The 15,380-nt window shown below is 34.5% G+C and overlaps 1 protein-coding gene across 1 annotated transcript in view; it reads right to left on the bottom strand.

The window, feature by feature from the left end:
* The window catches only part of LOC135219339 (uncharacterized), a 353,665-nt gene that overhangs the window by 27,336 nt on the left and 310,949 nt on the right, over positions 1–15,380 (bottom strand). Inside the window, 1 exon segment of the mRNA XM_064256015.1 lies at positions 5,785–5,942. Coding sequence (XP_064112085.1) covers positions 5,785–5,942 — 158 coding nt within the window.

The raw sequence follows: 15,380 nt of genomic DNA on the forward strand, positions 1-15,380 counted from the left end.
GAATTTCTTTCTTGCCGCACTAAAAAGTACCTGTGACACATCTCAAAAATTATTTAGTCACTTTGACATAATTTTTGTGCCATTGTAAATTAGCCGTTACATGAAGTATTATATATGAAAATGTGCGCATTTTTATGTAGAATACAACAATAAAATACTCATGATTGTAGCTTTTATCAGTTTTAAGATATTTTCATATAAATAACGATAATTCCCAAAATTTCAACCTTCGGTCAACTTTGACTCTACCGAAATGGTCGAAAAACGCAATTGTAAGCTAAAACTCTTATATTTTAGTAATATTCAATAATTTACCTTAATTTTGCAACTAATTGAAAGTCTCTAGCACAATATTTCGATTTATGGTGAATTTATGAAAAAACTTTTTCCTTACGTCCGCGTGGTAACTCTTCCGAAAAAAATCATACATGCGATTGTGGTAATGTTTGCACCATTTTAAAATTAGCCGTTATATAAAGTTTTATATATGGAAATGTGCGCAATTTCATGCACAATACAACTAAAAACAACCCATGGTTGTAGCTTTTATCAGTTTTGAGATATTTTCATATAAATAACGATAATTGCCAAAATTTCAACCTTCGGTCAACTTTGACTCTACCGAAATGGTCGAAAAACGCAATTGTAAGCTAAAACGCTTATATTCTAGTAATATTCAAGCATTTACCTTCATTTTGCAATGAATTGGAAGTCTCTAGCACAATATTTCGATTTATGGTGAATTTATGAAAAAAATAACATTTTCTTTACGTCCGCGCGGTAACTCTTCCGAAAAAATCATACGTGCGATTGTGGTAACGTTTGCACCATTTTAAATTAGCCGTTACATAAAGTTTTATATATGAAAATGCGCGCAATTTCATGTAAAATACAACAATAAATAATTGAAGGTTGTAGCTTTTCTCATTTTTGAAATATTTGCATATAAATCACGATAAATAGAAAAAAAACCACGTTCGGTCAACTTTGACTCTACCGAAATGGTCGAAAAACGCAATTGTAAGCTAAAATTCTTACAGTCTAGTAATATTCAGTCATTTATCTTCATTTTGAAACAAATTCGAAGTCTCTAGCAAAATATTTAGATTTATGGTGAATTAAAAAAAAAATCTTTCCTTCCCTCTGCGCGCGGATTCTCCGCCACAAATCTCCAAAATGCGTACGTCCCATTCTAGGAATATTTGCTCCGTTTCTTATTAGGTATTTCATAGAGTTTTATATATGAAAATGTGCGCAATTTCATGTAGAATAAAATGAAAAATATTTCAAGGTTGTAGCTTTTCTTATTTCTGAAATAATTGCATATAAATAATATATGTATAAAAAAATTCGACATTCGGTCAACTTTAACTCGTCAGATATGGTCAAAAACTGCAATTGTAAGCTAATACTCTTACAGTATAGTAATATTCAATCATTTGTCTTCATTTTGAAAGAAATTGGAAGTCTCTAGGACAATATTTAGATTTATGGTGAATTTTTGAAAAAAATATTTGTTTACGTCCGCGCATTACGAATTCATGCATTATTTTGTGATAATATTTTCTCTGTGTTGCTTTTATCGTTTTACAATGTGTTATATACCAAATTGATCGCAATTTAGTGTACATTACAACGAAAAAAAAAGTAACTTGTTACCTTTAACCGTTTTGCACACAGCGCGATTTGAATACAATTACATATGAAATTTCGTTTTTGCGCTATCATATATCGCATTATTTATATATGATAATGATAATTTTTTTCCATTTCTGATGGTTGCATACTATACTTCAGCCAATGACAAAAAAAGGAGCCAAAAATGAAATCTTAATCTTGAAAACTAAGCGCGCTGTGATTTTTTGAAAAAAATATTTTTTCCGCTTCCGTGCTCACTCTGAAACACCTCCGGCACACGGGAGACAATTTTTTTTTACCGCTTCCGCGTAAGAGGGTTAAAAGACAAAACTTGCATATATATTCAATTTTGCAACACTGAAATTTGTTTGTTTTTTCCATGGGATAGAAGTACAAAACATAACTGTGCAGCTATGTCGATTTTTTGCTGTTACACAAGCAAAAAATTAACTGTGCAACTCGGTCAATTTTTTGCTTTGTTACACAAGCAAAAAATTGAGATACGACCATACGAGCTCGAGATGCCACCGCTACTGCTACATAGATGGCATAGTGACGAAAATTAAGATAAGCACAGAAGAAAAAGTAAATATGCATCTTTTCCATAAATCTTTTAAAAAGTTATACATTACTTCACTGTATCCCATAATATTGTATGTATACTTCACTGTATCCCATAATATTGTATGTATTCTCATATTATTGTATTATAAAATACTACTAACATAGCAGTCAATGTTTTGGTTTGGAAATCAGCAGATGGCGAATACGAGCTTGTTTCACCATATTTAACGCAATTTTAAATTACTTTTCTTGCTTCGAGTTAGCATAAACGAATATCTAGATACTTGACTTATGTGAGACCAGGTCATTTTTCCTTATATGACATGTTTTTAAGTGGAAATATGACTTGAATATATCTTGTTGTGATTGTGAACTAAATTGTTTTTTTTTCTTTTCGTTAACACAGTACATTGGTGGCATGTTTATTGAGTAAAACAATTAACCCTCTTACGCCTAAGCCCTAAAAACCAAAACGTCTCCCGTATGCCGAGGCGGGTTTGGAGTGAGCGCGGAAGCCGGAAAAAATAATTTTTTCAAAACATCACAGTGCGCTTAGTTTTCAAGATTAAGACTTCATTTTTGGCTCCTTTTTTTTCATTGCCTGAAGTTTAGTATGCAACCATCAGAAATTAAAAATATCATTATCGTATATAAATAATGCGATACAGGCAGTCCCCGGGTTACGACGGCTCCGGCTTACGACGTTCCGAGGTTACGACGCTTTTTCCTAAATATTCATTGAAAAATCCGCCCTGGGTTACGACGTTTGTTCAGACGTTACGACGCTGACGCTTCTGACGCTCCGAGTTAACGATGCTTTAAAAAACGCATACTATGTGAAAATCCTTTATAGTTTAGCACAGTATATTAACCCTTAAACGCCGAAGCGGTAAAAAAAAAAATGTCTCCCGTGTGCCGGAGGTGTTTCAGAGTGAGAGCGGAAGCGGAAAAAATATTTTTTTCAAAAAATCACAGCGCGCTTAGTTTTCAAGATTAAGAGTTCATTTTTGGCTCCTTTTTTTGTCATTGGCTGAAGTTTAGTATGCAACCATCAGAAATGAAAAAAAATTATCATTATCATATATAAATAATGCGATATATGATAGCGCAAAAACGAAATTTCATATATAATTGTATTCAAATCGCGCTGTGTGCAAAACGGTTAAAGGTAACAAGTTACTTTTTTTTTCGTTGTAATGTACACTAAATTGCGATCATTTTGGTATATAACACATTGTAAAACGATAAAAGCAACACAGAGAAAATATTATCACAAAATAATGCATGAATTCGTAATGCGCGGACGTAAACAAATATTTTTTTCAAAAATTCACCATAAATCTAAATATTGTCCTAGAGACTTCCAATTTCTTTCAAAATGAAGACAAATGATTGAATATTACTATACTATAAGAATATTAGCTTACAAATGCAGTTTTCGACCATATCTGACGAGTTAAAGTTGACCGAATGTCGAATTTTTTTTATATATTTTTTTTATATGCAATTATTTCGGAAATAAGAAAAGCTACAACTTTCAAATATTTTTCGTTTTATTCTACATGAAATTTGCTCACATTTTTATATATAAAACTCTATGAAATGCCTAATAAGAAACGGAGCAAATATTCCGAGAATGGAACGTATACATTTCGGAGATTTGTGGCGGAGAATCCGCGCGCGGAGGGGAAGGAAAGTTTTTTTTTTAAATTCACCATAAATTTAAATATTGTGCTAGAGACTTCGAATTTGTTTCAAGATGAAGATAAATGACTGAATATTACTAGACTGTAAGAGTTTTAGCTTACAATTGCGTTTTTCGACCATTTCGGTAGAGTCAAAGTTGACCGAACGTGGTTTTTTTTCTATTTATCGTGATTTATATGCAAATATTTCAAAAATGAGAAAAGCTACAACCTTCAATTATTTATTGTTGTATTCTACATGAAATTGCGCACATTTTCATATATAAAACTTTATGTAACGGCTAATTTAAAATGGTGCAAACATTACCACAATTGCACGTATGATTTTTTCGGAAGAGTTACCGCGCGGACGTAAAGAAAATGTTATTTTTTTTATAAAGATAAAAGATAAATAACATAACGGTAAACCTCATACTATGAAGAAATCACGTGAAAATAGCAAACGGAATCACATAATTTTCCTTACACGATAAACATGCCCACAAAGCAATCTAACAACGAAAAAAATAATTTAGTTACCAACGAGACGTATTAAATTCATTTTTCGACTAAAAATTAACACGTCTTATAACGAAAAGATGACCTTCTCGCATGTAAATAAAGTATCTAGATATTCTTTTATGCTAATAAGAAGCAAAACAATTCGCTCCAAATTTAGTTAAATACGACAAAATAAACTCGTATTTGCCATCAGCTGATTTCCAAACCAAAACATTGACCACTTTGTCAGTATTTTATGATACAATACGTAATATGAGAATATATACAATATAATAGGATAGAGTAATGTATAATTTTTAAAATATTCACGGAAAAGATGCATATGTTTTTTTTTTTTATTGCATAATTATATGTAGGCATCAGAAGCCTGATAGGTATCGCTCAATTATGCCGATATCGGTCCGAATCTGAGTCCGATTTACCATGGTATCTATCATTGTATACTCTAGGCTAACTTGTTAATGTTATTCAAAATCTCTTAGTACTGAATTATCATGAGCCAATATGCACTGAACCTAGAGAATTAGCTAAAATTAATAATTACTATGCCTTATATGTATAAGTATACTGTGTAGTGTAGGGTAGCTATCCTATATGTAAAGATGGTACTGATACCCTGGTGTAGGCTAGGCTATATTCGAGATATGATTTTTTCTACATACAATGGGTTTTTCGGAACCTAACCCCATCGTAAGTAGGAGAACACTTGTAATTTAACTTAATGCGCCATTGCGGGATTGTGGCGTCGTTTGACTGGTCTAGTACTCCAAAAGGTGTGCGGCAGCCGTAGAATTTAAAATCACTTAGCATCGAAAATCGCTCAGCGTCAGCGGCCGGGAACGGAACCCCTGCCGCTAACTGAGGGCCGCCTGTATTAAGTAATGAAAAGATAACTAGATAACAAATAAACTGAAAGCCTTACCTATAAAATGTACAAATGAGAAACATGTAGACAGGCAGACAACAGGAAGCAGCAGGCAAGAAGTCAGGCATCAGGCATTGCACATTAAGTTCATTCAGCTTACATGTCAATACTTTAAATTAGAAGAAACATCACTGCAGTTATGACATGAACACATTAGTGCCAACATACAGGGACACATGCAGTATTATCTCACAGCTCCGGACCTCACTCAGTTCACGTGAGGTTGGGTGTAAGAATGAACAAGTACAGATGTGTTATTCAAGTAAAGAACCTCAATATCTGACAAAACAAATAACAACTACAGTACCAGTAAACACGAGATCAATCATTTGTGCTAAACACACATAAAATATATTAAGGTTCTTTGATGGATTATCACAGAAAGCTACTTGAATGCTACCACATATAAAAACATCTCTTGCAGTGCAGGTAGCTAAAGGAGGATCTCACCAAGTTCCTCATCACGTCTTGGAGTACTTGGAGCACTGGAACCAGCCCCAGCACCTCCAACACCACCACCACTACTACTATAAGAATGAGCAGTGGAAGCTTGAGAACTATGAGACTGGAACAGACTGGTGTTACTACTGCTGTTTCTTCCATCCGTGCTGTCAAAGGATAAAAACAAAACAAAAAAAAAAGTCATGAGACAAATAAAAAACTTGACAAGTACTTTATAACTATTAAGGTTGAAAATAAACACAAAAATAATAAAAAAACATAATATATGCAGTACCGTACGTATTTCTGTCCATTCTCTCTGGCCTAATTCATAGCTTAATTCATACACTGAGAAAGACTAAAGTTAAAGTACCACATCTAACTTGGGAAAAAATTTTCATGCTCCATAATTAATTCATGAATAATATCCTTTCAATAATATTCACCATAGTTGCAAGACTCTTGTCACTATGCAGTACACATAAATAATTAAACCTTGTTTTCATCCTACGACACTTTAAAAACTGCTCATACATTAACGAAATTCGTCTACAAAACTCAAGAGAAGAAAATCTAATGCTAAAAACAAATCACAGCATGCTATTTCCACATTCACATTTTTTTTAATTATGCAGAAATTATAAGAAAATGTGATTAACCCTTAAACGCCGACTGGACTTATTATACATCTACTAAAATTGTCTGTCGGGTGCTTAACCCTTAAACGCCTATTGGACGTATTTTACGTCGAGATAAATTGTCTTTTGGGTGCCAACCGGACGTAATTTACGTCAACATAGAAAAGTTTTTTTTAAAAATTCGCGGAAAAATACTTATAGGCCTACCAGCCGAAAACTTTTGAATCATGCGCCTTGGGGGATGCTGGGAGTTCACGGATCAAGGTGATGTTTTGTTTACAATCGTTACCCAGGCGCGCAAACACGAATTTCTTTCTTATCGCACTAAAAAGTATCAGTGACACATCTCGGAAATAATTTTTGCACCATTTTAAATTAGCCGTTACATGGAGCATTATATATGAAAATGTGCGCATTTTCATGTAGAATACAAAAAAAAATACTCATGATTGTAGCTTTTATCAGTTTTGAAATATTTTCATATAAATAACAATGAGCCAAAATTTCAACCTTCGGTCAACTTTGACTCTACCGAAATGGTTGAAAAATGCAATTGTAAGCTAAAACTCTTATATTTTAGTAATATTCAATCATTTACCTTCATTTTGCAATAAATTGGAAGTCTCTAGCACAATGTTTCGATTTATGGTGAATTTATGAAAAAAACTTTTTCATTAGGTCCGCGCGGTAACTCTTCCGAAAAAATCATAAGTGCGATTGTTGTAATGTTTGCACCATTTTAAATTAGCCGTTACATAAAGTTTTATATATGGAAATGTGCGCAATTTCATGCACAATACAACTAAAAACAACCCATGATTGTAGCTCTTATCAGTTTTGAAATATTTTTATATAAATAACGATAAGTGCCAAAATTTCAACCTTCGGTCAACTTTGACTCTACCGAAATGGTCAAAAAACGCAATTGTAAGCTAAAACTCTTATATTCTAGTAATATTCAATCATTTACCTTCATTTTGCAACAAATTGGAAGTCTCTAGCACAATATTTCGATTTATGGTGAATTTAAAAAAAAAAAAAATTCCTTATGTCCGCGGGGTAACTCTTCCGAAAAAATCATACGTGCGATTGTGGTAATGCTTGCACCATTTTAAATTAGCTGTTACATAAAGTTTTATATATGAAAATGTGCGCAATTTCATGTAGAATACAACATATAATAATTGAAGGTTGTAGCTTTTCTCATTTTTGAAATATTTGCATATAAATCACGATAAATAGAAAAAAAACCACGTTCGCTCAACTTTGACTCTACCGAAATGGTCGAAAACTGCAATTGTAAACTAAAACTCTTACAGTCTAGTAATATTCAGTCATTTATCTTCATTTTGAAACAAATTCGAAGTTTCTAGCACAATATTTAGATTTATGGTAAATTTAAAAAAAAAAAAAAAACTTTCCTTCCCTCAGCGCGCGGATTCTCCGTCGCAAATCTCCGAAATGCGTACTTCGCATTCTCGGAATATTTGCTCCGTTTCATAGAGTTTTATATATGAAAATGTGCAAAATTTCATGTAGAATACAACAAAAAATAATTGAAGGTTGTAGCTTTTCTCACTTTCGAAATATTTGCATATAAAAAAAAATATATATAAAAAAAATTCGACATTCGGTCAACTTTAACTCGTCTAAAATGGTCGAAAACTGCAATTTTAAGCTAAAACTCTTTTAGTATAGTAATATTCAATCATTTGTCTTCATTTTGAAACAAAATGGAAGTCTCTAGAACAATATTTAGATTTATGGTGAATTTTTGAAAAAACATTTTGTGATAATATTTTCTGTGTTGGTTTGATCGTTTTACAATGTGTTATATACCAAAATGATCGCAATTTAGTGTACAATACAACAACAAAAATTAACTTGTAGGCTTTAACCGTTTTGCTCACAGCGTGATTTGAATACAATTATATATGAAATTTTGTTTTCGCGCTATCATATATCGCATTATTTATATATGATAATGATATTTTTAATTTCTGATGGTTGCATACTAAACTTCAGGCAATGACAAAAAAAGGAGCCAAAAATGAACTCTTAATCTCGAAAACTAAGTGCGCTGTGATTTTTTGAAAAAAATATTTTTTCCGCTTCGGCACTCACTCCGAGACCCCCTAGGGATACAGGAGACGATTTTTATTATACCCCTTAGGCGTTTAAGGGTTAATTGATGTATGATACGGCGAAATTTTTTTTTTTTTAAATATTCGCGGAAAAAGAGTTATAGGTCAAGTTTACACAAAATTTTAAATCACGCGCCTTGCAGGAGCTGTTGTTTTGTTTACAAGCGTTACCCAGGCGCGCATGCGTGAATTTCTTTCTTCTCGGACTGAAAAGCATCAATCACACATCTCAGAAATTCTTTTGTCACTTTGACATAATTTTTGCACCATTTTATATTAGCCGTTACATAGAGTTTTATATATGAAAATGTGCGTAATTTCATGTAGAATACAACAATAAAACATCAGTTTTGAAATATCTTCATATAAATCACGATAAGTGCCAAAATTTCAACCTTCGGTCAACTTTGACTCTACCGAAATGGTCGAAAAACGCAATTGTAAGCTAAAACTCTTACATTCTAATAATATTCAATCATTTACCTTCATTTTGCAACAAATTGGAAGTCTCTAGCACAATATGTCGATTTATGGTGAATTTTTGAAAAACACTTTTTCCTTACGTCTGCGTGCAGTAACTCTGCCGATAATCTCAGAAATTCTTTCGTCAGTTTGTCGTAATGTTTGCACCGTTTTATATTAGCCATTACATTAAGTTTTATATATGAAAATGTGTGCAATTTCATGTAGAATACAACAAAAAATAACTCATGGTTGTAGCTTTTATCAGTTTTGAAATATTTTCATATAAATCACGATAAGTGCCAAAATTTCACCTTCGGTCAAATTTGACTCTACCAAAATGGTCGAAAAATGCAACTGTAAGCTACAACTCTTACATTCTAGTAATATTCAATCATTATCCTTCATTTTACAACAAATTGGAAAACTCTAGCAGAATATTTCAATTTATGGTGAATATTTGAAAAACACTTTTTCCTTACGTCTGCACACGGTAACGGTTGAAAACCTCAGAAATTCTTTCATCAGTTTGTCGTAATGTTTGCACCATTTTATATTAGCCGTTACATAAAGTTTTATATATGAAAATGTGCGCAATTTCATGTAGAATACAACAAAAAACAACCCATGGTTGCAGCTTTTATCAGTTTTGAAAAATGTTCATATAAATCACGATAAATAGAAAAAATTTGATCTTTGGTCAACTTTAACTCAACCAAAATGGTCGAAAACTGCAATTGTAAGCTAAATCACTTACAGTCTAGTAATATTCAATCAATTACCTTCATTTTGCAACAAACGGTAAGTCTCTAGCACACCATTTTGATTTATGGTGAATTTTTGAAAAAAAAAAACTTTTTTTACGTCCGCGCGTTACAAGTTCATGCATCATTTTGTGATAATATTTTCTGTGTTGCGTTGATCGTTTGACAATTTGTTATATACAAAAATCATTGCAATTTAGTGTAAAATACAACTAAAATAAAATTAACTCAATAGCTTAAATGTTTTGCTCAGTGCGATTTGTATACAATTATATATGAAATTTATTTTCGTGCTGTAATATATTCCAATATTTATATATGATAATGATATTTTTTTCATTTCTGATGGTTGCATACTAAACTTCAGGCAATAACAAAAAAAGGAGCAAAAAATGAACTCTTAATCTTAAAAACTAAGCGTGCTGTGATTTTTTGAAAAAAACTTTTTTTCCGCTTCGGCGCTAACTCCCAAACGCCGCCAGCATATGAGAGACACTTTGGTAAATAGTGGCTCGCCGTTTAAGGGTTAATTGCCTAACTTAAATGAAACCAGATATGGATTTTTAAACTTATGTGGACACCATATATGGAAGTTCTTCCTATAAATTCCACATTTATCTGCAATTTACTGATGTAAAATTTTATCAGTTTATTCAGAATTTATTCTAAAGAAGAAAAAAATGTGTATTACATCCAACATTAATTAAGGGTGTGTTTACCCAGCTTCTCTTATCTTGGCTTAATATTTTCCAGTAGATTATGAATGAAATTTACCCTTCCCTCTGTTTGTGATACTCACCAGGAGGTAATCTGTTAATCACTCAAAACCTGTCAGTTACTCATATGAGGGTATCTGTCCATAAAGGGTTAACTGAATATTAGCATTTTCTTTGAAATAAGACTGTATCTAAAAAAAATCACTACAACCCTCCAACTTAACATTAATAGAAAATAGAGGAAAAATCATTTTCACAGTTCCATGAGCCCTCTAGTTTATGAATTATATCCATATTTACTAAACAAACAAATTATGATTACTTTAAGTTTTAGAGTACACTCCAAATTTTATTTAATTGCCTCATCTTCAAAGAACTTATCCACTTGCAAAACATTAATTGTTAAAAAGTTATTACCCCTCATTAAAGATGAAAATTTTGTAATATATTTGTATTTTTCATAACTAACAAACGTGAGGTCTTAACATTAGGATAAATAACAACACCAACTAGAAACCGGTAAAGTTAAAAAATTGTGTACGCAAGGGACTATTGGCATCTGTGCTTGGTCACAACTCATGTGGAGCCACCCACATAACCCTCTTTAACCCGTGACCAGGTTAGTTATTCTTCCAACCCAGGTTAGTTGTTAGAGGAGTGGTTAGAGGTGGGCCTTTGTATGTTAAGACCTCAGGTTTGTTAGTTATGAAAAATACAAATTGATTAAAAATTTGTCATTTGTTCATACACGAAGCAAACCCACAGTTTTAACATTAGGATTGACTTAGTTTTGGTGGGAGATAAGTACTATCAACCAACTAGAGGTTTGCCACCTTTGATCAGTTTTCTGAATACCAGTATTCTAAGAAACAACAGACAAGTATTTTTAGAATCTAAGATATATATGAATATCACAGATTCAGACTTCTGGGTTTCTATACAATGTCATAGTTCATTGCCTCTGAGGAAGATAAGCATCTATCTGTTCTACTGACAAACCAATGTATCCACTTATGCAGGTTTGTTATCACCTCTCTCCCCTTTCCTAAAAAGTAGAATGTCTTGCTACTGATAAGTACATATATTACACTGATGATAACTCTAACAATATGGCTACTTCACTCACCTGTATCTTGTCCGTTCTAGCTTATGACAGTACTCTCTTCTTACTTCCCGTAAGTAAAGAAGGAGAAAGAAATTTGAAAAGGAAAGAGACCAGTTATCTCATCCATTTCACATTCATACCATCATCTTGGACAAGATACTAACTGACCTACCAAGGGTGCTGGATGAGTTACACAATTTGTTTAGCAGCCACCAAAGGACCCACGGAAAATATGTCCAAGGATCTCTGGGCAACATCCTTTATGTGTAGGGAATTTAAAGTGGTTTTTCATAACAATGAACCATCTCTCAAAATTCTATGAACAGATGTCTTCTTAAATAGCCCAATATAAGTTCATTCCTCTAACATCACAGGTTCTTGTCTTCCCGTCATCATCTGACTCTCTCGTTTCTGTTGAATAGGGCTCTTTTACCCTTCTTTCCTGACTCAGCCTGTCCCAGCGAAAAGTCTTTGTCAACCAACATGTCGAAGAAGCACAGGGTTCTGACAGATCCTCCCCATGAAACGTCCAAGGAAAACTGTGGGTAACATTCTTCATGTAGAAGAATGTGGTGGTTTGACACAGTCAAGAACCAACAATCGCCATCATTTCAATAGATATGTTCTTAATTACCAGAAAGGGACATATTCCTGATGACATGCACTTCTGTATGACCCAAATAGGTACAGACTTGACAATGAGGAGTAGGTCTGCCTTACTGCCTCAAATAATAAAATACAGAGAAATTTCTGACCACTCTTCCTTCTCTTGGCTTGTGTTAACCTAACGTCTACCACATTTTCGTTCCAGATGACGGAGTCCTTTAGATAACCATGGAGTTCTTTAACAAGTCAAAGCTGACACTCCCGAACGTCGCTGACACAACCACACTCTGTAATGAAAGTGAAAAACAGAGGCAGATCTGTCATCATGACCCATGAGATATTGTTTCCTTACCCTGACTTCTGGGGCAAATTGGAAACTATTGGTCCCACTACTATTGAATTTACGTCAAAAGCCTGGCCATGGAGTACTCCCACTCTACCACGGTCAGAGAGAAAACGGTTTCCCAGATCAGTTTCCTGTAACATGACTGATGCATGGGCTTGTAGTACCCAAGTGAGGACTCACATACAGAGTATGTTTTCATGTATTAGGTCCGAGTTCTTATGTGAACAAGCCAGCTCAAAGCTCTTGAACCATCTGAAGACTACCCAGTGTGAAGTGATGTCCACATTCCAGATGACCTAATCACCAGTCAGATGTGTATCCCCATACAGGTAACCACAGAGACTTTCCTCTGTTCTGACACCAACTCTTGAATGGAGAGAAACCTCCTTTACAAAAGCAGTCGCGGCAGATGGCTCATTTTGTATAGGAGACAAAGAACTCTGAAGTCGTTGTCTTACATCAGAGTTGATGCTCTGCCCACAAAATTTGAGATCTCTTAGTTTGAAAGACATACTAGACAAAATCCAGACCTCAGGTATTAATTCTACCTATCGATGGTACCTCTCCTCACAAACCTGGTGGAGAAGGTTGTGCTAATATGAACCTTATCGGTCACTCCTCTTGGGTCCTCCTCAAATATTGGAACCCATTCCTCTGTTCAGGATATGATGGAACAGGTAGAATGGAGGGCCTGCGTAACCTCCAGGTTGTTCCAAGTATCCCGAACGGATTCCTCCACCTGCTCGAAGGACGAGAACCATGTAGTAGACAGGTCCTATGTAGGTCTTCAAGCATATGGATGATATCACAGGAAAACCCAAAGGAATGTCCTAAGATAATATATTCTACTTAGAAACGTCCTAATTATCCTATTGTCCAAGGAAATACCGTTAAACCGAGCAGGGCTCACTCTGCCAAACGAACGTTTATTTCCAACCACATGAACGTCCTATGCAATGATCTGTTATAATGTACTGACATATGTTCAATATGTTACTTTTCAAAGGAGAAACCCTATGCTGCTAGAAACCACCATGGTGCTATTCCTGAGCAACATAGGTCAGAATTGTACTCAACTTAACTTAACACAATCTCAAACTCTTGAAGAATGGTAAATTCCCAACCTTCCTTTTTCAGAATTCATTTAGTAAACTGAAGCTTGAACCAACTAGGCTGGGTTAAGGACTTCATGTCTTCAATACTTAGAAAAGGACTTCATGTCTTCAATATTTAGAAACTAAGTCAAGATGGAAGAGACCCATTCGAAGGTGCTAAGTTAGTCTACAAACCAACTATGTACTTAATCTAGGCTAAGTAGGTATGGTCAAGTTTGAACTGGCTAGGTTAGGTTAAGTTGGCAAGACCAGGTTCAAACTGGCTTGGCTTGGCTAGGCTAGACTAGGCTGAGACCTCCACCACTTAGGTCAGGCTAAGATGGTAATGGTAGGTTGTAACTAAACAGGTTAGGATAATTCCTCCACCACTTAGGCTAGCCTAAGTTGGTAACGGTAGACTTATGCTAGCTAGTCTAGGCTAGAATAGACTAGCCTATTCATAACTCTACCGCTTAGTTAAGGGTAAAGTGGTCATAGAAAGTTCGAACTACATAAGCTAGGCTATAACCACAACCACTTGCTAGGATGAGCTAAGAACTCTACTACTCAGACCAAGCTAAGATAGTAAAGGCAGGTTCAAGTAGCAAGGGCATGCTAAGTCATCAACCCATTGTTAGGCTAAGTTGATACGTGCATGTCCGAACTAGTTAACCCAATCATTACGGTAGGCTAAACTAAGAACTCTACCACTCAGACTAAACAAAGATAGTAAATACAGGTTCGAAAGCTAGCCAGGATAAGACATCAACTATTTGCTAGGCTAAGTTGGTACATGTATGTTTGAACTACAGGCAGTCCCCAGCTTACGATGAGGGTTCTGTTCTTGAGACGCATCATAAGCCAGAAAATCATCAACAATTCTAAGAAAATCTTACTTTTAATGCTTTTGGGTGTGGGAAAAATTGTGTAAACTGCATTTTTATTACATTTTTCATAAAAAAAACTTCAAATATTGATTATTTTGCATTTTTGGAGTCATTTCTTCCACCAGATTGGCATCGTAAGCGCTGTAACCCTGGGGACACACGTCGTACACCTGGAAATAATTTCTGAAGAATATAATTGAAAAGTGTTGTAACCTCGGAACGTTGTAAGCTAAACCTGTCATAAGCCAGGGACTGCCTGTAGTTAGTTCAGCTGTTAGGCTAGACTAGGCTAGGCTAGGCTAGGCTAAGCTAAGAGCTACAGCACTCAGACGAAACTACGATAGTAGAGGTAGATTCGGACTAGCTGAGGTAGGCTAAGAATTTAAACACTTGTTAAGCTAAAAGATATGACTGAATTAGCTGGGCTATAGAATCCTAGGTTACGACTGTACCACTTAGGCTAACCTAAAATGGTGAAAGTTAGAAGTTCCACTTCCTTCTTTCGACTTGCAGTCTTCTTCGTGGTCTATACTCCAGTAGCTAACTCAATGAGTAGGTCTGAATCTTAGATTATGGATATAAAAAATAATTGTCCTCCCACCAAAACAGCCTTGCACGATAAAAAAACAAACATTTTTTGTGAGTTATCATTGAGAGGAATGGTTCCTCAGTACTTCACTGTAAAGATCAACCTATTGACTAACCATAACTATACTTGTCTACAAGTAGAAGTGCTTGGTCAATATTCTCATAGGAACAAACCAGATTGTACACAAACGATAAAACAAGGGAATTCTTCTTACATGGAAAGGTTTGAAGTCTTGGGTCAACCCAATATCTGTC

This window comes from Macrobrachium nipponense, chromosome 1, assembly GCF_015104395.2.
Source record: "Macrobrachium nipponense isolate FS-2020 chromosome 1, ASM1510439v2, whole genome shotgun sequence".
NCBI lineage: Eukaryota > Metazoa > Arthropoda > Malacostraca > Decapoda > Palaemonidae > Macrobrachium > Macrobrachium nipponense.